This window comes from Patagioenas fasciata, chromosome 3 (assembly GCF_037038585.1).
Source record: "Patagioenas fasciata isolate bPatFas1 chromosome 3, bPatFas1.hap1, whole genome shotgun sequence".
Lineage (NCBI taxonomy): Eukaryota > Metazoa > Chordata > Aves > Columbiformes > Columbidae > Patagioenas > Patagioenas fasciata.
The window spans coordinates 26,765,726-26,793,441 of NC_092522.1; the positions used below are offsets into that span (position 1 = coordinate 26,765,726).

Consider the following 27,716-nt stretch of genomic DNA (forward strand, 5'->3'; position numbering starts at 1 on the left):
CCTAAACTCACTCAGAAGCGTTGACTTTTACTGCCTGGTTCTACTGAGACATTAACAGACCTTGCCCAGTAATCCAATTAACTACCCTTGGAAGACAGCAAGACACAGCTGTAGTCAGATCAGAACACAGGGCTTATAGAAAGTAAAATGCCAGACATAGAGCATTAAACCAGTAAATTCTGCACTGAAGTAACTTGCCCTGTGTCTTAGCAAGATAGAATGCCAAATTCTATAACTATATGCAATTATGGAATACAGACTTTGATTGCAATAAGCAGTTCATATATATCTTTGCTTGCTTTCAGGCTGTCTTTAGGTGTTGTATTTACAGTCACTCATGTTTCTAAATACCACATGCAAAAGAAGATGGTTCTTAGAGCACAGTTCTGTGATAAAGGGAATATTCTGTTGGTTCTAAGTACCAGTATTCACAGACCATCTCAGCAAGCAAAACCTAGTGTATTTTTGTTCTGAAAAACACCGCTAGCTAAACTCCAATTACGTAAAATTAGAAAGCCAAATTCATCAGAACGTAATAGTTATTGCTGCCCCCTACCAGTAGTCTGTGTGGATGGTTGAAATAAGGCACTATTTGTCATTTCTTACAAATGTGTTCCAGCTTGCTAGGCCAGTATCATCAGAAGCGAACTAAGTTTACTAAAATCTTTGTAGACCACGGGTCACTCGATGTCTCTAACCAAATGATTTTTGTACTCCAGGTAAACATAGTATTTTTCATGCATTTGTTTACATAAATTGTTCTGTTTGAAAAAAGAATTGGCAATTTTCTACAGTTTAAAACTATAAAAACACTGCACAGATAATTCTTAGTATTTTAGACCTACATCTAGGCAAATCAATTATTGTGAGATGATTTCAGTTATTAACTAGCTCCCCTCAGAAAACTTTTTATGCTATTTCTTACTAATATATTTCTATGCATTTTTTTTTCAAATATAAGTACTTAAATTCAGTTTACAAATTGAGTTTTCACAACTGATATCCAGTTAATTAAACTATATTTCTATTTATTGGATAGATCACAAATGATTCCCAAACGGAGGGAAAGATTAAATATTCTGACACTAAGTGTCATGGTATTTTTCCCATATTCATTAAGATTCGCAGTTCTTACATGCAGATTATAATTAATAACTTACGAAAAGCAAGCACTTAGTTCATACTAGCATACCCTGTTTACACATTAACTCCTTATCCATATGAAGAACAACCAGTCACCAAACACTTACGGACATAAAATATTTTTTTTTTACAAAAGTTCACAAGAACAAAATAAAAAAAAAGGCAAACTAACAAACTTTACAAATCATATCAGTTTTGTGTATCTACTGCCATATTCACCTGTCTTTAAAGCAGCTTGCATAAGAAAGCTTGGAAAAAAATACCACTTTTATCAATACAAAACAAATTAATCAGTAAATATTTAAAATTTATGAGGCATTTCTATTTGAAAACAACCATACTAAATAAGCTGATTCAGGCAGTTCTAGGAAAAACTTTAGATGAAAACCTGCATTTACAATCTTTCGTAAAAACAAGCAGAACACAGCACCAATCCAAGCATTAGCTCAATTAAAAAAAGGAAAAAAAAATGAAATCCCTCCTCAGCTTAATAACTTGTTAGCTCTTGACAAGTGCAACAACACAACAATAAGCCAGTCAAAATGAGTTTTTAAAGCGAGGTTATGCCCTTCGTGTTGTGTTATCACAGTGGCAGATCAAACTGCTGACTTGGACTCTTTCTGCCAGCAGTGCTGATGCTGCCTCTATGAAGCTGCTGTCACGGAATAGTCATGGTACCTGCTCTTGCCTATAGAAAAGCACTAAATTGAACTCGAAGTAGTGTCTTTGTGATATCTTTTCAACAAGTCATGTCCCATTCAGCCTGCTAGTTTATCTCTGTCAAGCTGGGGACCCAAGTGGTTTGCATGAGCTGTCAGGGACAGGTCCACCAACCTGCTCAGTGCTAAGGAGGTAATGCATCTTTCGTGCTTGGTATTGCTTTTCCTTTTCTTTCTTTTCCAGGTCTTTCCTTTTTTCTTCATTTTCCTTCATTTCTGTGTACTGTTGGAGTTCGTTCCTGTAATAAAATAAGTCTGCTAATTATATTATCACAATAAAAGATGTGCTACTGTTTTATTTTACTTTAACCGTTTTATAGATTCACAATGTTCTGCCATTATGTATTAGCAGTATCCTGATGCCGCTGGAAGGTAAAATAAAGATTCATTCAGTTCCACCACAACAAGATTCTACATGGATATAACTGTGAAGAAATAGGATTAAAATTATAAAAACTATCAATAGTATATTAGTTCATATTTCTCACTCTTTCGCAGAATGTCAACCTACGTATTTTTTAAGTTTGATAAAGTAGCATTCATAGATGTCCTTTTTCTGCCTTTAAGAGGCATTTTGGTTTGAATTTCTCTAAGCATAAGTTAATATAATTTAGTGATTTTCCTTCAAATGGTTTCAAAGTAAAAACTGTTCACTTATGTTTCAGGTAGAGCCTTGCAACACCTCCTTCTGATCTGCAAACAGGTGAGACCTTATGGATTGAGAGAGGACAGTAAACATAGGATAAAAGTTAACATTCATTAAGAATGCAAACATAGAGAAGAACTGGATGTAAACCTTTTCTGTGTGTAATGTCCTCACGAGAAGTTGCCATAACATCAGGCTTCTTGCACAAGTCACTTTCCACTCTGGAAAAAAAATATGTGTTTGCAAACACCTAGTGTCATCTAAGTGGGTGGGCCTGTATATTCAATTAGTCGTAGAAAATTCTTTCATCTGTATCTAATACAGGTTTTCAAAGAATGGAGAAAACTCGTTATTTTAGCTGAAAGTTTAGAGGGAAACTTTAACAGAAAATGGGTGTAGATTTTTTTGTCAATGTCTTTTTTTCATAGAACCAGGCTTGCCATAAATTATGCAAACAGTGGAGTGAATTATTTGTTCTATATGAAACAAAATTCCATGTTATTGTGTACAGTACATATATTTGGAATTTTTGAACCAGTTAAAATAAAGGTTAGTTTGATTAACATTCATTATTTTTGTTATTAAGAAATGGCTAATTCAAATTAACCTGTGTCCCAAAGACACCAAGTATATTCAGTCAAGCATTTAGATTGTTTAAAAGGTAATTAAGTGAGTAAATTCTAGCCTTTTATTTTTTAAGCATGTGTGTATACAGTAAAATAAAAAGCAAAGAAAAATATATTATTAACATATCTAGATAATGAAAATATTCCAGCAAAACAGATTACATAGAGAGGTCCACATTTATTGTCTCAGTCATTTCAAAGAGTACCAAATAAGACACTCTAGGACAAGGGTCAAATCCTGTCAAAATATGCATATGAAGAAGTTCGCTGATAGGAATAATCCCATGAGAAAGTCATACTGCTCCTGAAAGTGTTTTTAAGACTGTGGCTCAAATTTATTATTTGTATTTTAATTATTATGATGTTAAATAAATTCATCAAAATATGTGAGAGCAATAATTGCTTTATAAATACAAACACTATGAGATCACTTCCTTAAATACAAGTTGCAATTCAGAATTTTCATTTGTTTCATGCTATCTTTCAAGTTTTTATCGACTAAAAGAAGTAAAATATCAAGTAATTAAACATGTTTTATTTCAAATGTAAAAGAAAATAATAGAACAAAAAGGAAATAAATTGAAGATCAGAAAAGATGTATGGGTCTGTTTCAGTCTCTGGAAATACTTTTTGTTGCAGTTTACTGCTAAAGGCTGCTAATACAATATTTCATACAAGGTTACTTATGAAGCACACTGACGTTTAAAAATCACCATGCTATGCTTTTGCAGCAGTGTAATTTTTTTCCAACATAAGATTAAATTGCAAAATAAATGAATTACTTAGAGTGGCATGGCCCCCATTTTGCCACCCTTCTCTTGAAAATTGCTTATTAATATGAAAAAAGAAGTTGGAAAATAGCCTGTTTTACTTTATGCATAGCGTTTCGGGGCCTCAAAGCCTGCAGAGCTGGACTAGCTGCACATTTTAGATTGTGTTGGCAAGCGGGGACGATGACCTTTCTGACCTGCATCTCAAGGCTATTATTAATCGCTAAGTAACCTGGTAAAGCCAAACAAATTTGTTTCCATTGAAAGGATCTCTATCTGTGTCTGAGAATTTGTGCTGTACCAAACAAACCTCATTAACTGTGTCCATTTTTGACAAAGAACTAGGAGTTGGAGAGATTGTCGACCTTTCTTTGTCCTTAAGGTACAGATTTCAGAGTCACTGCATGTAGGTACATAGGCTTTTATACTTGGAAACTCTTTGTTCTGTATCAATCATAAACAAATTAATAAATAGAAAATGTATATAGTACCAACATTGTTCTTTTGTTCTATGGCACTTTAATTTCAATATCAGAGTGTATGATCCATGTTTTCCATATCTAATACTATTTCTTGATCCTTTTTGATTGCAGAGTCCTCTATTTAACTTTAGTACCGCTATCTGTAACTGATGAAATGTCTATCAACACATTACTACAGTTTATTCATGTTCTTATATAGTCATGTACTTCTTCTCAACAGTGGATATAGAAGCTTTGTTATTTAGAACACAACTGGTGATGAAAACCCACAAATAATGATAAAAATATGAATTTGTATAACAGATGTAATTATAATGGGATGTAAAATGTTTCCCATTGACATTAATCTGAATATGCAGGATTGCTTTGAATGAATGATTAATAATCATAATTCGCTGAAATTAATTGAAGTCTAAAATACTTGTTGAAATTCAATACAATTCATGATCTTTTTAGACCGTACTATCATCCAAATCATCATGATCTTTCCTGATTGTCACACATCCTGCTTAATCTTGAACTATAATCTGTTTAAAGTTTGAGGGTTTTTAAGCAGTTACAAATAATTTCCAGCATACTTTTGCAGCCCACACATCTTGACAGTTGTGCTAAAATATTTCCATCATGCATTACCCTGCCCTTTACAGTTGTACAGAATATGCAGACAGTTCTGTTTCGGGGACAACAGCTCCCAAGATGATTCTCTCCTGAGAGGCAGTACAAAGTAAGGAGTATGTAGTAGTCCAAACACTGCTTGACTGGAAAGCTTAGATGTTTTTAGCATAAAAATAGATTAATTCTAAACTATTTGAACCTGAAACTTTCATCTTCTTTTATCTTACCGTACTTCAAGAATTTGAATAGGAGCAACAAAAGCACAGAATATACAATAGCTGGATAGGAATATACTATTTCATACATTAGCAGATTAATACTCACACATTAAGTACTGTGCAGGAAGTTTCACTGCTACCATACAGAAAAACGTGTGCAATTATAACCGATGCTAAAGACATAAACTTGGGCTTCCAAATAGAGTTAATCTTCCATATAGCTTACATGTAAACCTATTTATTGAGAAGTTTCATGCTCATGAACTCATATATGTGTGGCTGCCCAGAGAAATTAAAGCCAAATTCCACTAAAGTCAATTAAAAATATGTTGAAATTAAATGATCTTTGGATTAAACCCTTACACTTACTGACAGTCTTCCCTTTGTTCATGTATAACTTCAGTTCATTGAACAATAGTACGCAGTCTTTGCTTGGGACTATGTGGTATTATGAATACCAGCTATGACTCATGACTCTGGACCAAATATGCTTGAGGATGCACCTGTCATGGTTCAGTGTGAAGTGGGAGAACTGAATATGGGCAAATTTATGGCCTGTGTTTTTAAAGCTTCACCAAATTTTGAGGGAGAAAAAGAGTTCTGTAAAAGCAAAATGAGTTTTAAGCTAATCAATAATATTGCTCTACTCTTATAAACAGTCTGTCTGTTGCATGGTTCATAGTTGCAATAGTACTGCTTATTAAATGGTCACAACTGAAAAAGGGGGTAATTTTTTAGCACATCATATTTTCATTATCTTAAAGTGTATCTCAGTATATTAACAGCATCTACAGCATGTTCCTACAAACCAGGCTTCCCATATAAGCTTAGTCCAATCGCAGTTTCTCCCACACAGATTTTTATGGAATGTCTTTGTAGAGGAATCGTGTAAGTTTTGACAAGTGTAATGTCTTACCATGATCTGAAAATTGTTCGACAAATCAGAAGAGTATAAATGTTCATTAGCACAAGTTAAGGATGCATTATTTTGTTTTAAAAAGTGAATATATTCATTCTTTTGCTAAAAAAAAAAAAAACAAACCTGTGTTTTCCTTGTGATAGGGAATGTTTCATGTAATTATAAATAGGCACAGGTTTATCAATGTGTGTGCTCAAAGCACACAATTAAAAATGATCATGTAACAAATCTGTGAAGTAGCTATTGAATTGATAATGATAAAATTATCTGCTTTATATAGTTTGAAAATGAAACATTTTCATATGACAAGGTAACTTATTGTTATTCTGATACTTCATTATGCAGTAGGCAGTGGTGTTGGTTCCAGCTATGAGATGCAAATTCAGTTGACAGTGCTCCTGCTGTCTGTATAAAGGTTAAAAACACACATATAATATCATTCCTGGCACTTTTGGAAAGGTCTTCAAGTGATGATTTCAGCAATATACAGATTTTCATAATTCTGCATAGAACTGCATCATTTTACAAATTCACGTTGACCTACATTTATTGAACTTTATCAAACTATTGCATTCTGTTTGCATTTTCACTGGCATTCTGTGGTCCTTTGACCAGAAAACCATAAAATCATAATATTAACTGAAGTAAAGGGCATCTGAGAAAATCAATAAATAGTATAGTTGCCTAAAGTACTCAGAAAGAGTATGAAGTTATTGTGAGATTAAATAGTTCAGACCCCAAATCATAAAATTCCTGCAACACAGGCAGTAGGCGACGTTATCATAAAAGGAGATAACCTAAATCGATTTTTACCTTCCTGACTATACATCATCCTCTCTGCTCACATAGTGAATATGGAAGTGAAGGTGAAATTAGTGGGACAATACTTTTGGCACACCACTACACGCCACTTGATTTCACATTACATTGGTGTAGGTGAGAATGGAATATGACCTGCCATGATAATATCATTTGACTTAATCTATTATATATATGAAAAAATGAAATATATGTATAGACTAGCCTAGGATACAAAAATAGTTTGGAGACCTCTGTATATTAAATGTGATGTTTTAACAGAACACATGTACTACCTACTTATGTTAGCTGTGCAGTATCAGATGGCTTGATAATCCTCAACATTTTTCTGATTTTTTAAATGAAGCTGTTCAGACTCAATGAGCAGAACAGAGCAGCTTTGTAACCTCCTTACTCCTCTCAGCTATGATGCATGCTCCTGTGTGTATCCTGACAGAATCCTATGACCAAAATGTTTGATCTCAAGTTGCAGTGAAAGAGATGCTCAAAGAGGCAGTCAGTTATTTGTGGTATGAGGTATCACACTGCCTAGGAGACTTATCACAAATGGATATCCAAAATTATTAGTAATTTTAATGTTAATCTCAATCTACTTGACAACTTAATCATGACACTCTCTTTAAAATCTGGAGGAATGGTGCTGCTCTGTCATTGCAGTACAGTGTGAACAGGAAACCAATATGACTCCTTAGGATGAAAACAAACAAAAAAATAAAGCTGATGTGTAGGCATGTAAAACCACCCTATAGTTTCTATTATTATTAATTTTACAGAAATAAATTAATTACACCTTGAAATTTCATTATAATTTGTGCATAGTAGAATATATTCTGCCTGGCTTTTCTTAACTACATAGTGTACACTGTCAATGGAATTAAGTGACATACTAGTTTAACTGGCAACATCCACAATGTGATCAATATACTATGGAGGAAATGCGATGAACATCATGGTGAAGGGCGTACTGTGAATGAACACCTTGTGCAGATCAGAAGATCAGGACACAATGTGTACCAGACGATAGGAAAGAACAGACTGATGTATCCTTCTTATCCTTCCAATTTCCACTGCTATACAGTTACTCAAGAGACTGAAACAGCTTTTCAAAATACTGATTGTAGAATCAGTTTAAAACAGGGAGCGTTTTCCCTAATCCATTATACAGAATGTTCTAATTAAGATTTCAGTAATAACTGATACAGATTTTTTCCTCATACCTTTTTAAAAACTACCTTTCTAGTAATATAGCTTTTAAAATTATTCAGTTTTCTGGAAACATGCAAACTTATTGATCCAAATGTTCTTCCCTCATGTGTATAAATCCTTGAACTAAATTTACTTCAAACCCATTGGCAGCAGAAAAAGCTATGAAGTTAAAAATAATTTTTGTAAAAGGTCCAATTTAAATGATGATATTTTGTTAGCATAATTATTTTGATTTATTTAAACTGTAAACCCCACCCATTATGGATGTGGCGTAAGAGTAACTACAACACTGAAGCTTCTGTTGACTGAGGAACTGGATCCAAATATGTTGGTTCAACTTTATTTGCGCTCAGGTCTATATTAATAGAGTTAACTACAACAGGAAAAATGTTTTCACTCCATGTCTGTTTGCTATTGACTCCTTCGTGGAAAATCAGCCTAACTGATTACCTTAAATAGTGAAATTAGTATTTGGGGGTAACAAAGCTGATCTGGCCCAGAATGGATAGCAGAGCCCTAACACAAGTTATTCTGATAGCAGTTTAACAGCCGTGGGCATTTCTACCACAGTGCTAATCTGCTGATAGAGCAGTCATGTTCTTGAGTTTTCCACCAACATATAAAAGAGGATGTCTAATAACAGCCAAATACCATTCAAAGTTTTCTAGTGAATGTCATGTGAAAGTATCCATTATCTTTTGGCACTGCAATTCCCAGAAGACTATATCTGCTACCATCTGCACTGTAATAACTAGAGGAAAGCATGCCGCTCTGTTTTGCCACAGTTAAGCTGTTCCCAGTACTAGAACGAACTCATTTAAGCTAACTGTTATCTCTCTGCAGCAGTGCAGGACAATGTAGACATTTCTGTATTCCTTTTACTTTAATATATGGTACTTGGCAACATTTACAATATTCAACATTATGTGATTTAGAAAGCAAACATGACGTTTTAACTTCTAAAGGTCATCAGCTAAGTTGATTTTCCCTCTCGGGGTATTATGAAACAATCTGTCTGAGGTCTACTGCCCGACTCATATTTTTGACTTACCTTCATATAAAAGTCTGCATATGTTTGCAAATAAAATGGTACACTTTGTTCACATTAAACAGGTTTTACAATGGCAAGGCAGGGAGAGCTTTTATGTATTGACCCATTACGTATAGCAGAACAGTAATGCCAAATCTCAGAACTTTATAGAGATTTTCACAGTACCTGATGGTTTTCTCAAATTCCATATTCATGGAACAGTGCTACCACTTGAGCACCTATGATGTCATTTTTAATGAAGCATAAAACAGTAGGAAAGACATAGCAAATTAGAATATTTTTAATGTAGCAAATGCAATTATTTTGAGAGAGATGTGATGCATTTATAAATACTGCAGTGCTATTTGTATGTGATTTCACAGCAGTGGCTAATTACCAAACTGACATTATCAAGTAGATCTCAGTTTCCAGAAGTGCTAGGAAATCTTATCTCTTACTGTCTTGAAAACTTTGAAGTAATCAACACCCCCCAAAAATCAGGCATTTTTTAGTATGGCATGCAAGATATTACACTCAGAATTAAAGTCTATTCTCTCAAATTTGGTTTCTAGCATATAAATCAGACTACATTTAACCATATATTTAGGCATCCAATTATTCACACCTAAAGAGTACTTCCAATATTAGGTTCTGTTGTATATGCCTAAGCACATAATTTTCTGCTCTGAGTACCAGATTCCTTCTTGAATAGCTAAGCACTATTGCTAGGTGGTGGTGAGGCCTCCCACCAGCAAGCAGAAGTAGGCTAATGAGTTCTGCATTATTTTGGGTGCCACACAGCTGAAAGCTCAAATTAGTTTGAGATGAGGCTGTAAACATTTTGCCATCATGTAGTTAATTGGACAAGAAAAGAATAGCCTACTTGCAGAACAGGGGTGGAAAATGTTGCTTTCTTGAAATACTTTGTCATGTCAGTTTGGTTTGAAGGCAGTAGGAACTATGAAGTTCAAGGTAAAACACTGTGATTTAGCTCCTCTGTCAAGCATAAGTAACTTAATGGATTCACATAATTATCCCTATGAGATAAAGAGCCTGAAGAATTTGAAAGGGGGATAATAAGTAAAAGTTTTGCATGTCTTAAAAACATCATGCTCACAGTTTGAGGAACTATGGCTTTTAGAGGTGTTATTATGACTAGCATTCATAGAGATGAAGAACTCTTTTATGATACTGTGATTGAAAAGGTATATAAATCAATGCACAAGCCGACAACACATCAGAAAGAAAAACATTATTTTATTTTATTTTTATGCACCATAACTGTGCTGAGTTCTGACAGCATGTTAAAGAATGTTTGAAAGCCTATCCAAAATGGTCTAAAAAATTATTTTAAGTGGAGAGAAAACATCCTGCAGTGCCCTCCATTGTTTATGTTTAGCATAAAGAATATTAAAAGGTGGCTAGATTAATGTGAATATTAAAGGAGTGTTCAGTAGAAAAGGATTTAACAAGAAGCAATGGTTCAAAGATAAAAATTAAACTATTTCAATGGGGAAATATGGGACATACTCTGAACACCAAAGGTAATTAACTCTTAGATTAGAATAAAAAAAGGTGCATTCCATATTCTGATGTTCTTAAATCAAGACTAGCATGTTCATCAAGAGCTTAATAGGCTTTCTTATAAACTTCTTATTGATAGATATGATACTGGTGATGGATCTGGAGTCAGACTAAACCATCTGATTCAGAATAAGATTATTTTGAGCATCACTAGAAAAAACAAAACAAAACAAAACAAAACAAAACAAAACAAAACAAAACAAAACAAAACAAAACAAAACAAAACAAAACAAAACTTATTTTGTTATTCATTGTTATGTTCTAGACTGTAAAAATAGAAGACAATTAGTTTTTCCATTTTTTTCTCTTACTGAGTACTTAAGACAACAAACTCTTCCTAGATATCAGAACGGTCTATTTATAATGATCTAGAAAATTTTAAAAAATTAACAGAGACTGTACATATATATATTTTTAAAGTATCCTTTTTTCTTTTTTTTTTCATTTTGGACATTTTTCTTTTAAAATAAAAGAAGTGATTTTGTGAGACCATATACTGCTTTGCATCTCATGCAATTCAATGACACTTTGTGGGATAGTATAGGATATAGCAATATAAAGGGAAATACCATAATTTTTCAACATAAAATAAAAAAAAAGTCAAAGAAAGATCAATAAGCCTTCACATACTCAGTCAAAAATCAGATCATGAACTTGCAAAAATGCAATGCATAGACACCACACTTACAACAACAAAACACAGCTGTGGTGTGGCTCCTTTCAAAGGCCTTCACCACTGTAGTCTCTATTTCTTCCACATAAATGGGAAATGAAAAAGGCAGATTAGCCTCAAAAGCCTTCCATGGGCTAGTGCAAGTGCCAAAGAACATCTTACTTAGTTTTGGTCTTCCTTAATATTCCTGTTATCTCTGAGTATTTTGTTAAATTGTGAGATGATACACTAGTTATTGAATAAGGAGTTATGAAGTATGTGAGAAGCTAATACCAATTGTCTATTTGCACTCAGACACAGTATCTTACATTGTAATCAAAAAGACTTGTGGTCTTAAATCAAATGGACTGTTCTGCATTAATTAAAAAGAAAAAATGACACTTATGTCTTTTGGTTTTCTTTTTTTCCCTTGAAGAGCTCAAAAATTTACCACATTCCCACACGTTGTGGAAAAGCTGTATGTGTAAATTAAGAACTCAGTCATGTATTTGTAGATACATTCACATATGAGTTGTAATATCTGGAGAGCATAAAGCAAGTTTAGTTACATAATCTTTTGTATACAAATTGCTTCTACAAATAAAGAAATATCTAATTTTCTAAACTAACACATAAAATCATGCATTTAAATTTTATGCTTCATTATCAAACTGAAAATTGCACACCAAAAAGAACCATCACCTTGTTTTAATGACAAAGTAACTGCTTTAAGTGAGTTAAGTAAATGGCACATAAAATTTGTCATACTTCTAACGACCTAAACAGCTGAAATGACTAGTTCTCCAAAAGGCACATGAAAAATATTTATATACTTTTCCGTGAGTCTTTAGTCTCCAAGTGGTAGAGCAATTCCCTGATAACCTAGTATAGCCTGTATATAGATGGCCTGTCATGTCTCTACAATTAGATAAAACCAGAACTGCTATAATTTAATCAGTTACAACCTGAAAATTATATTTTGAAAATCAAGTTTATTAATATGTAATCTTTAGGTAATCATATTTATCCTCCTAATTTACACAATATTTATGATACTCTACATGTCCTTGAAATAGGGAACAGGGACACTACACTATGAAAAAGTGGCCTAGCTGCTGGAGTTCATAAATTTTGTTCAGCTTTGGATGAGTTCAAAGAATTGCCATGTAAGAAAAGCCTTACAGAGGGAATTTATCTGATTATGGCAGTAATAATTACCCAGCTGTTTATTGCAGATAGAGAAATAATTCATGTAGGCAATAGGCCGTGGTGGCAATGACACTCCGCATTTAGTAAATATGCAAACTGTTCACTTCTAATTAACCAAGCTAGAGGATGCCCTTATTAAATGTATAAACTAAAAGTGCCTTCCTGACAAGTGATGAATTGTTACATTGCACAAACTCTTGCCACAGAATTACTGGAGTGAACTTGGGGCTTAACTTCATTAAGAGATCTTGTGGGATAGTTAAATGAGGATGGACAGCATAACAAGACCTACCTGACAGTCAATGATATGTTAGAGCTTAATGAAACTGTACCTCTTCCCCTTTTCCACTTATTTTACACTGAAGATCCTACTTTAGACAAAATACAAGACTGTGAAGTCTGTCTGTGTAAGACAATATAAAATACCGAGATTAGGCAGTTTCCTTGCACAGAAAATGTTTTACAAGCTGTCAGTAATTCTAACAGACCTATTTCAAAATAAAAAAAAAACCTCTATCCAGACACTACAGCACTTTCAAAGCTCACAGGTATAAAACTATTGTTATTCTACAATACTATGTTGTCACACCTGTTTTATTCTACCTTCACCAACAGTAATCAGCTACCCCAGAGACTATTTGGTCCAATGAGTAAATGCAAGGATCTAAAATTTCTTTCTACACACTCAGAATAAAAATCTTCCTTTGGATACAAATGAAGCAAAGCTTAATGTCTAATCTGCTGCTCTTAATGGTATGTTTAGTACTACACAAAAATACATGAGGAAATATAGTTTTCATATTTTAAAGACTACAATCTAACCAGTTAACTTACATTATTCATGTTATTCATGTGTATGTGCAGAACATGATCCATAAGAGACAGAACCAGCTAAAAACATGGTAAGACCCTTTTCATGACTTGCTCAAGAGAGCCATGAATAAAGCACATGAGGTATGTTTAGCTGAGTCTGCACTGGAAATTCAGCTATACTGAATGGTTCCTACCTTAACCTCACTGCATTCCTATGGAGTTAAAACAGGGTATTGCCTCTCTATAGCTCTAGCCAATTCATCTCAACTTCATGAATGATCTAAAAATACAAAAAAAAAGTCCATGTAAAGTGTCTTGTTTTGCAAAATGCATTATTAAAAATCTATATGTACATAAGCATATATGCTGTATAAAAGTATATACGTAAATGAAACTGTGCTAATAGGTATAAAGGTAGGCAAAGAGAAGACCCAAAAATGGAATGCCTTGTCAAAGAAGGTTTTTATGCCCAGAGTCTGTGAAGAAAGCTGGATTTACAGATGACATGTTTGAGAAGCAACAGCCATCACAAAATATGTGACTGTAGAGAACATTTTAACCAGATGTGAGTCTCTTTAAAACGCATCATTTTAAAGATTTTCTCTGGTCTAACTCTCTCTTTAAGTTAACATGAGAGTCTTTATATTGTTCAATGGAAACTAGGTCAAATCACAGAGAAGAAGCAAATAACTCATTTTTTATATCTTATCCTAACAACATCAGGTTTGTAGCTATGGAAGTACTCTGTGATCTTCAGTGGATTACACTTCTAACTTTCCTACAAGATCTAGCAGTTATGGTTATTCTACAATACTATGTTGTCACATCTGTTTTATTCTACCTTCACCAAAAGTAATCAGCTACACCACAGACTATTTGGTCCAAGGAGTAAATGCAAGGATCTAAAATTTCTTTCTACACACTCAAAATAAAAATCTTCCTTTGGATACAAGTGAAGTAAAACTTAAAATTTAAACTTAAAATTTAAAGCTTAAAATTTTAAGCTTAAAGCTTAAAAGCTTAAAATCTAAAATCCTCTGGAAAAGGCATAGACATCTCAAATTATGTGCCTTACTGCTCCAAAATAATATGTAAAAAAAGCATATTTGGCACTTGTCCTCATTTCTATGGCCCCCAAAGAAAGCTGACAGGATAAGTTTGCATTCTGAAAATTCTAATTACAAGTAAATAAGTCAAAAAGCATAATGTATCTCCTCTAGATATCTTTGAAGACAAGGAAAAGAAGATGGGTTGAAGATAAATTAGTTAATTAAACATGAAGTGAAAGACAGCATTACAAAAATGAGGTTTTTATTGTTGCAAGAATTCTAAGGAGCTGTCTGAAAGGCTTTGGAACTAATTGAAAATAGACTACAGAATCAATTGCTTTTGTAGTCAATGAGGAGGAACATTTTAATTGAATTATAAGGCAATATATACATTTCTCAAAACACTTTGACACTGGAGAAAATGGCTGGCACATGGACTTATCTTTATCATAAAGGAACAACCAGATGGAGGCTGAGCAAGTTCTCCTCATATTACTACGTCAACAGATGATTTATTTCAAGCCCACTCAAAAGATTTAAGAAGCAAAGTATTAAAAGTACATAGACCTCAGCAATGCTCTAGTAATCAAGAATAAGCCAGATATTCTTACTTTTTTCAGTAGTACATGCTCAGGCATATTTGCAGAAAAGCTAAATATTGGATTAGATCACCAGCAACATGTAACAGTACTCTACTTCAGTCTTCATTAAGATTGTAAAAAATTAGACTGTATAAAGGATTTGTGAACATACATATTGCCAAGGAAGTGATTTATATCTCTTTGCATTATCTATTTCCCTGACATTCCTTGAAGACCAAAAAGCTTTAATGATGACTGTGATACTAAATCCACTCATAGGACAGCTATGCAAACTTGGTTGAAAGTCACATTCTTTAGGGTCACTCTCAAGGTTTTTTCACTACTAGAGCCATCAACAATAGAAAGTAGAATTTGGTGTATATCCTCCAAGTATGTGAAATTCACAATTTGTAATCATAACAGTGTTTACAGGCACTAGGATGCTTGCTAAAGCTAGAGTCAGGTCTTAGTTTGCTACATTTGAGTTTATTCAGTAGCCAAGAAAGCTAAACTACCTGCCTTGGTTACACAAGAACCCCAACACCCAATGTTTGCCACGGCTTTGTTAGTTTTCTGATACTGCTGTCTCACTGAGTTCTGTGCCTAGGGAAAAATTTAAATGGTGCCATTCATCAGTAAATGGAGCACTACATCCCCAAATCTTATCTCTAGTTGCACACCTGACATATAGCAAAGTTGCTTTACTGTAGTTTAAAGGCCAGTGTGTAGATAACCTTAGTCAAAGAACTGCAAGTTAATCACACAGTTGCGCGGCTGACATCATCCATAAATTCTTCTGATATAATGGCACCAGCATGCTAATTTATGTGAAGTGATGTCCATTTGCTTATCATGTATTGGAAACTGTTTCACATAAAACAAAATTCTAATGCATCATATGGAGTTATAGCCCATGTTAATTGCTTTTGGCATATTTCCCCTTGTAACCATTTTGTCAGTTCTTAGAGATGCTAAATGCAGCTTTAAGAATGTTTCAAAACAAGGTATTTTCCCTTAAAATTAAATACACTGACTTCACTGAGAAGTAATGGAATATATTTTAATGCATGTATTTATATATGCAGCCAGCCAACTAATCCATATTCAGATAGAATACAGTATGCATTGGTATTTATTTAAATACAAATGGATGCTATACATGAAGACTTATTACTAAAATCTAAATAGCAAAATTTTGGAAAATAAATATTTAAGAACATTTCCTGGTTGGTTTAGAACTTCCTAAATCTTGTAGAAAAACAGAGTTCAGGACTAATGAACTCGTTTCACTGTTATACAGAAGCTAACTATACAAATGTCAAGAAAAATCTGACTATGCCCTTATGTAGACAGGGTTCAAATTCATTTTTTTGCTGTCTGTCAAAGGATACTTTTAATGACTTCTCAGCTACTATGGACCCAACTGGGGACACAAGCAGCCATCACACCCCTTGTTTCTGTAACAGTGGGAAGTAATGGGAATGCTGGTGGAAAACCCACCTACTCCTCAGCCAGTCTGGGAGCTAAAGTCAGTAGTTACCTTCAGTTCATACAAAACAAGTGCCTTAAGTTAGGACAAGCAGTTTGAAAACTCACACAAAATATGACTATTATTATTTAATTATATTTTAGGTCAATTTCTGTTAAATCAATTTGTGTTAAACTTAATTATATCTCTCTATGGCTTTAAACTGGGGCAGCCTCTATTAAGTTTACTTTCTCCTGGGGCTTTGACAGTAAAGACAAATGATAAAGGTCTGGTTACTAAATGAGGACAGCTATTGAATAAGGACGGCTTGTATTAAAGCTGGATGGTAAAGATGTGGCTATTGGTTGAGACAACCCCATAGTAAGGGAAGTGTCATGTATTTAGCAAAAAGGGGGGGGGCGGAAAGGAGGCCAAAGGAGGAGATAAAAGGAAACAAACTTTTTTCAATAACTCTTCTAAGACACCCTTAGAAGAAACTAACAGAATGTCCAAATTTCATGGTAACTTCGTCTGAATTTTCTCTTAGAAACAAGTGAGTGATAATTTGATACAGGCTCCTCCTTAATGAAAGAGGAGAAAATCAAGTACAACACCTGGTTCTGGAGACGAACAGGTAAAAACAAACCTCAGGAGGAATTTCAATGTGATTTCGAGTAGTTGTTCATAAACAAAAATTCTGCCAGCAGTATTCTAGAAGATAAGACTGAGAGCCATATATTATAGAATCATAGGGTCCTTTAGGTTGGAAAAGACCTTTAAGATCATTGAGTTCAACCATTTACCTAGCACTGCCAAGTCTACCACTAAACCATGTCTCTAAGAATCATATCTATGCATCTTTTAAATACCCCCAGGGATGATGACTCAACCACTTCCATGGGCAGCCTGTTTCAGTGCTTGACAAGCCTTCCAGTGAAGAAATTTTTCTTAATATCCAATATGAACCTTCCCTGGCACAACCTGAGGCCATTTGCTTTCATTCTATCACTTTTTACTTGGGAAAAGAGACCAACACCCACTTCATTACAATCTCCTTTCAGGTGTTGTAGTTCAGTTCAGAACTACATCGTAATTCTAGAAAGAAGACAGTTTAAAAAAACTTTTGAAATTATAAGCTTCTAGTGTGTAATTTTGGGTGGGGTTTGTTTGTTTTGTGTGTGTGTGTGTGTGTGTGTGTGTGTGTGTGTGTGTGTTCGTTCTTTCTGTTGGTGGGGTTTTTTGTGTTTAGTTGTTGTTGGTTTTTTGTTGGTTTTTTTTTGGTTTTTTGTGGTTCTTGTTTAGTTTTGTTTTTTCGGTGGGGGGGGGAGAGGAGTTGTACCACTCTGAAGTACTTAAAATCAGTCTCTGTTTTACTGTGGTTCTATTGCTTTTTGTGGAAAAACTTGGTTCTTTACTAGAATTCAAACTGCACTGATGCATATATTCTGACGAATACAGCTATAAGACACATAAGGAAAAAATGCATTACTTCATGTAGCATGTTGTGGTGTTTTGTGTTGTTCTAGAGATGTGAAACACTCAAAGCCAGCCTAACCTAAGTGCACAAGTGTATTAGTGGCTCTGTCTACCAACATGTAAATGTCCATAATTCTGATGCTGTAATAAACCTCAGCCACTTCAGAAATGTACTCCTTCAATTTCAGAGAGTTACTGGTGCTTTTTACAATGAAGAATTGCAATAACTTTATATGCACAAAAATGTTTATGAACAATGAGGTAATACTCTTCCACTTTTAATGTGATGGCTGATAAAAATGATCTGTCCTCCACCTTGTTCAGTATTCCTCATAAGAAACACAGTGGGCTACCTTGGGGCCAAAGTAGTTGGCAGCAACTTAGCCCAGTGACAGGAAAAATCTGTTTGGCTGAGGGCCTACACCTGATCTTCACTAAACATCTGTCAGATTTCATAAGAAGAATGTTGAAGATAATATACATATCAGTTTTTCAAATGTACCCCAGTGAAGAGATTATTGAAGTGACTCTTGATTGCACTTGAGAACTGATGCATTTTTAAAACTGAAACGATATGATTCATTTGACCAAATTAACTGAAAAATTAATTTTTAACATTTTTTTAATCTGAAAGATGGATTTTTTTAACCTGAAAGGTATATATTTATGTGAACTCCAGAAGACAGAATTCAAATTAGCAGAATATCAATACATCAGTTCCAAGGCAAGAGCTCAGATAGACCAACTTTGACACATTTTGATGCACCTGAAGTCATAGTGCTCACCTTACCTGTTAAAATAAAAGAGAAAAATGTATTTCTTCATTAAAATGCTTGACTGGTGCACAGGCTTTATGCTTTCTAATGACTTGGAACAAGTACTAGAGAATTTGATGAACATGTCAAAGTACTGAAAGACAAATATTTCTGTCGTTCTCTAAAGTTAGATGTACCCAGCAGAGACCTACTGTAGGTATGGGGAAATAAAATACCAAGTTCCCATCAATCCATGTTCAGTACAGCAGGAATAATTCTTGCTATCTTGCTTTGTTCATGCACATCAAAGCTCAATCTAATCAACATGTTACGAGCCTTGTTCCAGGTTTAGGCAGGGAAAGGAGACAAGTGGTAGAACTATCGTAAAGAGAGAACCAGGTTGTATCTCTGCAGTTCATCCAGTTATATGCATTTTAGACCAGAAAAGTTATGGCTTCATTTCCTTTCCAAGAGTTAGTCTAGTCTTCCTAGGATTCTCCCTTTTCAAGAAGAGAAGATTTTTTAAAGGCTTTCAGAACACAATGGTACAGCTGAAGAGATGACAGACTTTTTTATGTCTGGTTTTGCTCAGTTATGCTTTAACTTTCTGTACAAAATACATTTACATCAACAAGAATGAGAGATTATAGGTAGGCAGTTATCAGTGTGCTTCATTATAAGTAACAGTGTAATGCATGAGTTATAATGCTATGACAAAGTGGATGTAGCATCACCTATAATTGTGGAAAAATGATATAAATTAATAAGCAGCATCCAAAAAAGTCAGATAATGCTTCTTTTTTTTTTTTTCATATATAACTTGCATATGCTTTTTAACAGTCTTCTGGCTGAATTATCTTTTCCATGTGATCTAGAAATACCTTTTCACTAGACTCCCTTATATTTCTGTGCTTCAGAAAGCAAAGATTTGTCTCAGGCTTTCTGAATAGAAAAAACTAGATGGATTTTGTTGAACATCCTTTTACTTACAACAAGAAAGGAATGATCATAATCACCCAATATTTTGTCAGTTTCCACTGTTACCTGAAGAAATAGTCATGGATCAGGACATCAAACGGGTTACAGGGAAATAATTGCCTCTATTTTAGAGAGCTTTCAACTTATGAGTAGGGAAAGGCTAGGGATGGATAGAAGAAAGAGAGTAGAAACACATAGCAACAACAGTTCTAAGCAGAAATCTAATAGGCAAATGAATCTATCCTGTAACTACAAAAAGAGTCTGCTCCACTATGTCCACACAAGTATCTTTTGCAATTAATATTCATAGTATGGCTCATACATGTAACTTAGATGCAAATATGCACTTACATTCATTGTCACTAATCGATTTTCAAAACAAATTCTAATTATTTTTTTTTTCTGTTGTGTATACTGGGAAAAAAAAATCTAGTTCAACAAACCATATTTAGGGCATCATAATCTATGAGTTCTGGGCATAGGTGATGAGACAAATTTTGTTTTATTAAACTGGTATTAGCCCAGAGTACCTCTAATTAATTCAAAGAAAATATTCCAGATTCATAACAGTGTAAATGAGAACAGAATGTTCCACAACATGCACAGGCATAGGATAAAGACATTGATGACTGATACATATCTATATATGTATTTGATAAAGGAGGAGATCCTACACTCAAATCATTTAGTTAGTGCCATAAAGTTTTTACAAACAACAGAAGAGGAAATGAATGCTTTACCTCACGAAATTTTTATCTTTACCTGACAAACTCATTATTCATAGAAACGGCTTCCAGGTATTTCTTCAGTGCATAGTAATTATGGATATATTTCCGAACATAATAGCCTCGCCATCTTTTCTGAATCTAGAGGAAATAAATTTTTGCTTAGTGTATTTCAAAATAAAAGTTTGTGTGCATATCAAATATGTGTTTTATTTCCCAAATAATATGGTTTCCTTACAAGTAGAAGCACCAATATGTTTCAATGAAGAAAATAAGGGTAGGATGGAACATATTGCAGTTAAACGGTGACACGAACTTCCTATTAAATGACAACGCAGAAAATAAGTCAAGTTTTAAACCACAGTTTATTTGGGATCATTGCAATGAAAAGAAATGCCTGTTATTGCCAATGACATTGCTCTATGTAAGAATGGTAAAAAATAAAGATAACAGAAGTGGTGCCTTTTCTCAGGTACAAAATGCATTCCCTACTGAGTCACCACCCATCCCATATCTTCTGCTACACGCTTACATTTTTGCTCTGGATATAATCTAAACTGAAGAGAAGCCGCCTCAGTAAGTCAACGTATAGCCTTTCTGGAAACATAATTACAATTTGCAGCTCTTTCATCGCCAATGTAAGACAATGCATGTCTATTTGTCGCACATTGATTATAATTTTCTCACAAAATACTATTCCTCCTGCATAACAGATAAAGCTAAACTGAAAAAGGAAACCTCTTTATCTGTGGATAGTCCGAACGTTGTATTAAGAATAGAAATTGGGCAGCATCATCCACCACAAAGTATTCGTATTTTGGTGCATTTTAAAAAACATCAGTTGGTAAGTGGAATGTAATCCATGTGGTTAAAACTTCTGTGATATTTGAAGGTTCTGATCATGATGTTTCTGAAATTATTACAGGTTTACTAACTAGGCATTTTGTGGGAAGGGAAAGTAAACACTAACTGGGTAAAAAAAAATTTAAAAAATCAGTATTTCCATTTGGCTAGCTATATTTGTTCCTACTCCTGTAACTTGCTTCATTCAGTCACGCTGAGGGCTGCTCTGACTCCTCATTTTTTTCCTGTAAGTGGTCAGTGTATTCCAGATCGATATAGCTGGAAAACAGGCTAATGATCTTTTCCTCTGTTCTCAGTGTCTAGTGCCTCTTTCTTTACATTCTTCAATCTTTGAACTTATTTATCTTCCTACAAAGTATTCTTTACTTCATTCCTTGCATTTTGTCTCCTTTTGTTCTCAATATATTTCTAAATTTTCTCCCAATTCCTATCTTCTGGTCTGCATCACCTTCAGTCCTGCATTCACTTCCATCTCTTTGACATTTATAGCTTTGAAATCTTAAGAGACATAACAGCTGAAAGGCAGAATCTACATTAAAGCAAGAAGACTGAGGTCTGATGATCCGGAAGAGAAGCTGCTCACCTTCAGTAATCACACCAAAGAGAAGAATGCTGTAATTTGCCAAAAGTCCTCCTTTTCCTGTGGGCCTCTGGCTACAAGTCTCTTCGAGAACTTAAACTCTTCAGTGTATCTACAGGGAATGTTTTTTGTCTTTTTTTTTAAACTTTACAACAATCCTTCTCTTTCCAGAACCAAAGTATGACTTGGTAAGTGGAGTGCAATCTATGTGTTGCTTTGTCTGTCTGTTTTTAATTACCTGTCTCCTTCCAAAGAAACATGTAAAAAAGAAAAAAAAAGGAAATTGTGTCATGTCCTATTGTGTTTGATTCAGGAAGACGGCAAAGGAAAAAATCTGCCTGTTGCTCAAAATGTCAATGAACCTTTGCACTCAGTGACTTTAGAGTCTGTATCATCCTGTCTGGGGAGTGCAATTTTCCACCTCCTGCCGTATCTTGAGCTGGAAGCAGCAACGTGCTGGAGCCATCTGTAAGCAGACTAAGGCAGGGTTGCATGTTTTCACACTTTGTCTTTGGTACTATTTTGCAACCACAAAAGCCAAAATGCTTTTCTTTAAAGTAAAAACTAGCATTCAGTCTCAACTGATGGAATCTTGTGGTACCGTTATGATTATCTCTTTATGTGAGATTTAACAAGAGAATAAGTGTCACAGAAAATCTTTCAATGAGTTGTTGAGTGACGTGCCAGCAAGAAAATAGATGATGCACTCAAGCTATTAGGAATTACAGGATATTATCTTTTAGTGTTAGTACACTCTTCTGTTTCCCCTTTCTGCATCACCATGTATTTTCTTCTCTTCTCAAATAAGACTCGGAACTAATTTTAAAATTGGTGTTTTATTTTACCTATGTGATGTTGTTTGTGGTGGTTTTTTTTTTTGGTTTTTGTTTTGTTTTGTTTAGTTTCTGAATTAAAAAAATATTTTGGTCCTGTAAATATTGTAATATGAATAAATAATATCTTGTGAGCACCTAAACATGGGAACAAGAAAACTTAAACACTAGACACGCTTCTTTGCACTGGGTGATAGTAAATATCATACTCTTTGCAACTCCTGTTTCTCATACACAAGCCTATTGGGTTAAAAAGGGATAGAGAAAGAGCAAAGAACGAGTATGCCTTCAGAGATCTGGGATTAAGCAAAATCCTTTGCACGTGAATAAGAATCTTAGCTTTGTTTTTCTGTTTGGCTTCAACATTTCTCAACAAGAGCAACTTGGCTCCCATACAGCTGTGTGCTCATTAATGCAGGATTATGGTCCCTTTGAAACTCTTTTTGACAGTCTTCACCTCACAGTTATACATGTAGAACTGGATATTTCTGGGTTACAGGATCAAAACTCAAACTGAAAGACAAAAGACTCAAATTGCATAAAGCTATAATTACCTCCAATGGGCTCAGTGTACCAATTAAATGCTGCATTCTACCTTTATTTACACCACTTTCTGTTCAGAATGATCTCACTGATTTCAACTGAATGAAACATAAAAAAAAACCCTGCATTGTGTCTCAAATTATTTTATGCTAGATTTCTGTATGTCAGAGATCACAAAACTGAAGACTAATCTTTTTGCAACAAAACATTTTACACAAAGCTTCTGATGATGTTCATATTTTCAGTGTGAAAGTTCTAAATGTTTGCTTTTATAAGGAAGTATAACATTTTGCAACTAGATTACTTTTTAATTTCAAGGTGAATGTTTAAAAAATTCTTGGAAAAAAAAAGAGACAACTGTGTATGCCCTTCAAAGTAATTAGCAAGTTTCAGCAGTGATTGGTACAATACAATTATTGTCATTGATCAGTACTGAACAGATAATTTTAAACAAAGTCATTGTGTGCTCAGCAGATTACAGCTTGTTAACGGGCAAGTTCTAAATGACCTCTTAAGCTAGTCAAATCAATGATGCATATTCCTCATTAAGTAACATCAAAATGTAAGTGGTCTTATAAATAATGTTTATTTTAAGCACTAAAACAAATGGCAAAACCTTGATATATCAGAAGCCATCTGCTCATGGAAATATTTCTTTTTCCATAGGATTACATTTGTTGCTAGAAATTCATAGCAAACTCAAATCTTTTAAGGAAGAAAACAATATACTGACCTAGTACTCAGAACTAAAATTGATTAAAACAAGTTCTCTGATTCAATTTTAAAAGGTAAAACTGATAGTTCTGGTTACAACTAAATGCAGTCCAGGGAGACAGAGATGTAGACTGATTTTGAAACTGAGCAAGCGTATGGCCTCAGCGATACCTCAGTTGCCAAAATGAGAAGTGCCTTTTCAATCAGTGACCATAAACTGAAAAAAATATTTCAGTAATACCATAAGATAAAACTAAGTGGTTAAATAGAAAACCATACACAGTTATTGTTATATTTTCAGAACACTTCAGTCTATTAATCATGAATCAAGCTCACACTATGTGAATTTGAGGCACCGTTGACTTAAGGAACCTGAATTCTGGTCACGTATCTTCTGTGCAGAAACTCAACAAGCTTTATTCTATATTTTCTCTGTTGTCCTGGACCTTGCTTCCTTCTTCAAAAAACAGATGGCAGCCAAAAAACACACACACAAAAAAAAGCAAAAACCAAAAAAAAAAAAAGCCCCGTTCAGTGTTTCAGAATGGTGGTATTTTAAATCTCTGCAGATATGGTTGCACAAGATTTAGACAGAGAATTGTATTCTGACTTATGCAACTAAATAAAGATCTGTTCTATTGTTTTCTCCTGATTTAAACTTCCATTAAAGAAAAGGACATGACTGAAAAAATGGTACTTTGAAGATTTATATCACCTAATGATTCAACATTATATTTCCATTACAAATGAATGGGAACGCATTCAATTACTTTTAAAAATGAAAGACCAAATGCAAAACTCCATTTGACTAGAATACATAATTACTTCTAAAATGTGGTGTTCAAATGCCTTCTAAAAGTACACAGACAACTTTTAAGAGCTGTCTTGCATCTTGTATTTTCTCACTGATTTCAGCTGCATGAGTATACAACATTTACCCACTATGGCATACTTTTAAATTAGCTAAATAAGGAATAAAATAATCAAAGATAATTTTTTAAAAAGTGCATTTTTCAGGAATTATATTACTGTTAAACACCTCCAGCTCTCTAACATGTAACACGTTACTCCAAATGTAACATTCTATTTTGTGCCTTTGAGAGAACCAGCATCAAGTAAAAAATATGATGGGAACAAGCTTCGAGTCTGAGTTATTCTGGAACCAGAAATGTCACAAAATTAAAATCAATTCTAAGAATCTTCCTACTTTACAGAAGCTTCCTCAGGTTACTCACCCTCCCCACCACATTCCTACATTTGGTAGAATTCAAAAGCTATATTGTCCTGCCTATAAAGACAAAGGCCTCTAAAATAAAGCAGGTTTATTCCACAAAAAAAAAGAATTGAGTCACATAAAAAAATTTCATCCCAAGAGTTGCCTCATGTCCTTCCCGTGTTTCTTTTACATATTTGTTTAAGTGTAGTTCCAAAACTTGGGGAAAAAAATGCTGATTTCTTGTTAAATACATTTTGCAGTTTTCTTCATAGCAAACTTAATTTGCTGTATATTTATTGAAGTTCAATGACTGTTTATACTAGCAAAATTAACTCATAAATGAAATCAGTGCAGTTCCACATCTACATTTAGGCAATAGAATTGTCCTGAGCTCTCTGAGTAACAATTCTGAGATTTAATACATCAAATGTCAGGTACTAACAAAAGAAAAAGCACAGCCACATCAACAGATGTAAAAGCCCTATAGTTTGTCGGAATTGTAAATATATATCTATATTTGTAAGAATATTCGCAGATAGAACGTTTGGGGTTTCTATCAGTATCGGATATGGAAAGGTACAATAAACATTTAAATGGGGCAAGACACATGCAGATGCCTTAAATTCAGCTACAGTTTTCAAATACAACCCAGACTACTGAGTGTAACTTAAATTTTTAACTATGTACTATTTCCCACTGTTGCCATCAGCATATCAATCAAGTATATATTATTCTGGTTTGCTCATTTTATTAAAAGCAAATTCGGAGCACAATTGACTTTTCATTTGTTTAACAAGTGAAGAAATATTTACCCTGACAGCCACTTCATTGTAGAAATTCATCTTCATAATAAAATATGCTGTCTGTGAATCAAGGAAAAAAAAGATGGCATATATTTCAGTTACACAAAGACAGTGCTCCTATTTTTACATATAAAAGATAAGAATCTTTATACATAATACATAATAAGAGTTCTAGGCTTAGAGAGAATAAAATCAAACTTTGTATTGAAGAGATAGGCTTCCTAATACATAATGCAGGCTTAACCAGAAAAATCTATGGTAGTCAAACTAGGAGCTAATGGAGATATATGATCATAAAATGCTCTCCGCTGAGTTTGATAATCAATGGTGCTCTACTGAGAGAAGAATAACAAAGCAGAAATATTCACAAGTGCTGGTGACATGTAGTATTGTATGATTTATTCACTGGGGTTCTTTTAGCCAAAACTCACAGAAACATAAAAGGAATACATATTTCAAGACGTCTGGTTTAATGAAAAATTCAAAGAAATGCTGTCTTCAGTCGAAATCGTTCAAGGATACGGATGCAGTGATGGAGCAAAATTGTGCCTTCCAACCATCTGTACTAAATGTTATGTACTTAGCTGCCTCCCGAGTAATCCTTGGGAATTTTGTTTCATTTAATATTCATTTTAACATCATAAAATCATAAATACAATGATACCATGTTACAGTGAATCCCCTGATATAGAAAACATTTCCTGAAGTCCTGGTTTCTTTCCAATAAAGTAGAATTTCTCTCCTAGTGAACGAATCCCCTATTATACTAAGCAATCACTTGGCAGCATAGGTTATTTTAATGGATACATCACTTTAAACTAAGCTTTCACATCTGTTCCGCCCTCTAATTACAAATGCAAAATGAACATAATTCACAATTGTATCATAAAAAGTAAAATATAAGTACTTTGAATGCAAGAGTATGCCCTTTATTTAGCACAACATGCAGCTTTTATGTGTTTCTCATGTTTTAGACACAAATCAAAGGCAAAAGTGCTTTCCCCTGATATAGTGATTTTCTCCCCCATGGCAAAAAGGAATTCACTATAAAAGGGTTTCACTGTAATTAGTGTTATTTGAATTGCCTAGTCTGATCCAAAGCAAATTGTCTGTGGAGAGCAGCAGGACTGGATTATTTATCAACAGTCTGGGCAATTAAGAAACAGTTGGCTGCAATATGTTATTTACAAATGAACACAATGATGCTACTTCATTTTAAATTCTCTTTCTTCATTACATTAAGCAAGGCATAATTCCTGCAGTTTAATTAAGGTGCATTTTAAATGCTCACTTTAATATCATACCAATCTACTAATAATGGAAACAGCAGAAAAGATACTTCCTATATGAAAGAAAAATGCAGGACTAATAAATTTCAAAAAAGTTTCACCTGTATGTGTTGGTGTATACACACACACGCATACACACGCGTATATGTATATATTTGAGGGAATCTCCAACCCGAAGGTATAAATTAGAATAAATAGTGGACTCCATCTCCCCTTTTGCCTCCATAAATGTTTTCTGGGTGATACTAACTGTAGAGAGCTAATGTTGGAATGAAATAATGTTTGACCAGTGTAATTATATTCCTAAACTGTTTGATTAAATTGATACAATGTTGCTTTGCAGCACACCTTTTCTTTCTTTGGAAGGGAATGTAAGAGTTGCCACATCACC

The 27,716-nt window shown here is 34.1% G+C and overlaps 1 protein-coding gene across 2 annotated transcripts in view; it reads right to left on the minus strand.

Moving 5' to 3' along the window:
* The window catches only part of SPATA17 (spermatogenesis associated 17), a 93,707-nt gene that overhangs the window by 52,534 nt on the left and 13,457 nt on the right, over positions 1-27,716 (minus strand). The window contains exons 4-6 of one of the 2 annotated variants that reach the window (XM_065835014.2): positions 26,046-26,096; positions 20,521-20,624; positions 1,978-2,101 (exon numbers count right to left, since the gene is read on the minus strand). In XM_065835014.2, the coding sequence (XP_065691086.1) occupies positions 1,978-2,101; positions 20,521-20,624; positions 26,046-26,096 (279 nt within the window). The remainder of the gene's footprint in view (positions 1-1,977; positions 2,102-20,520; positions 20,625-26,045; positions 26,097-27,716) is intronic. The other variant, XM_071805974.1, reaches the window with a different exon arrangement.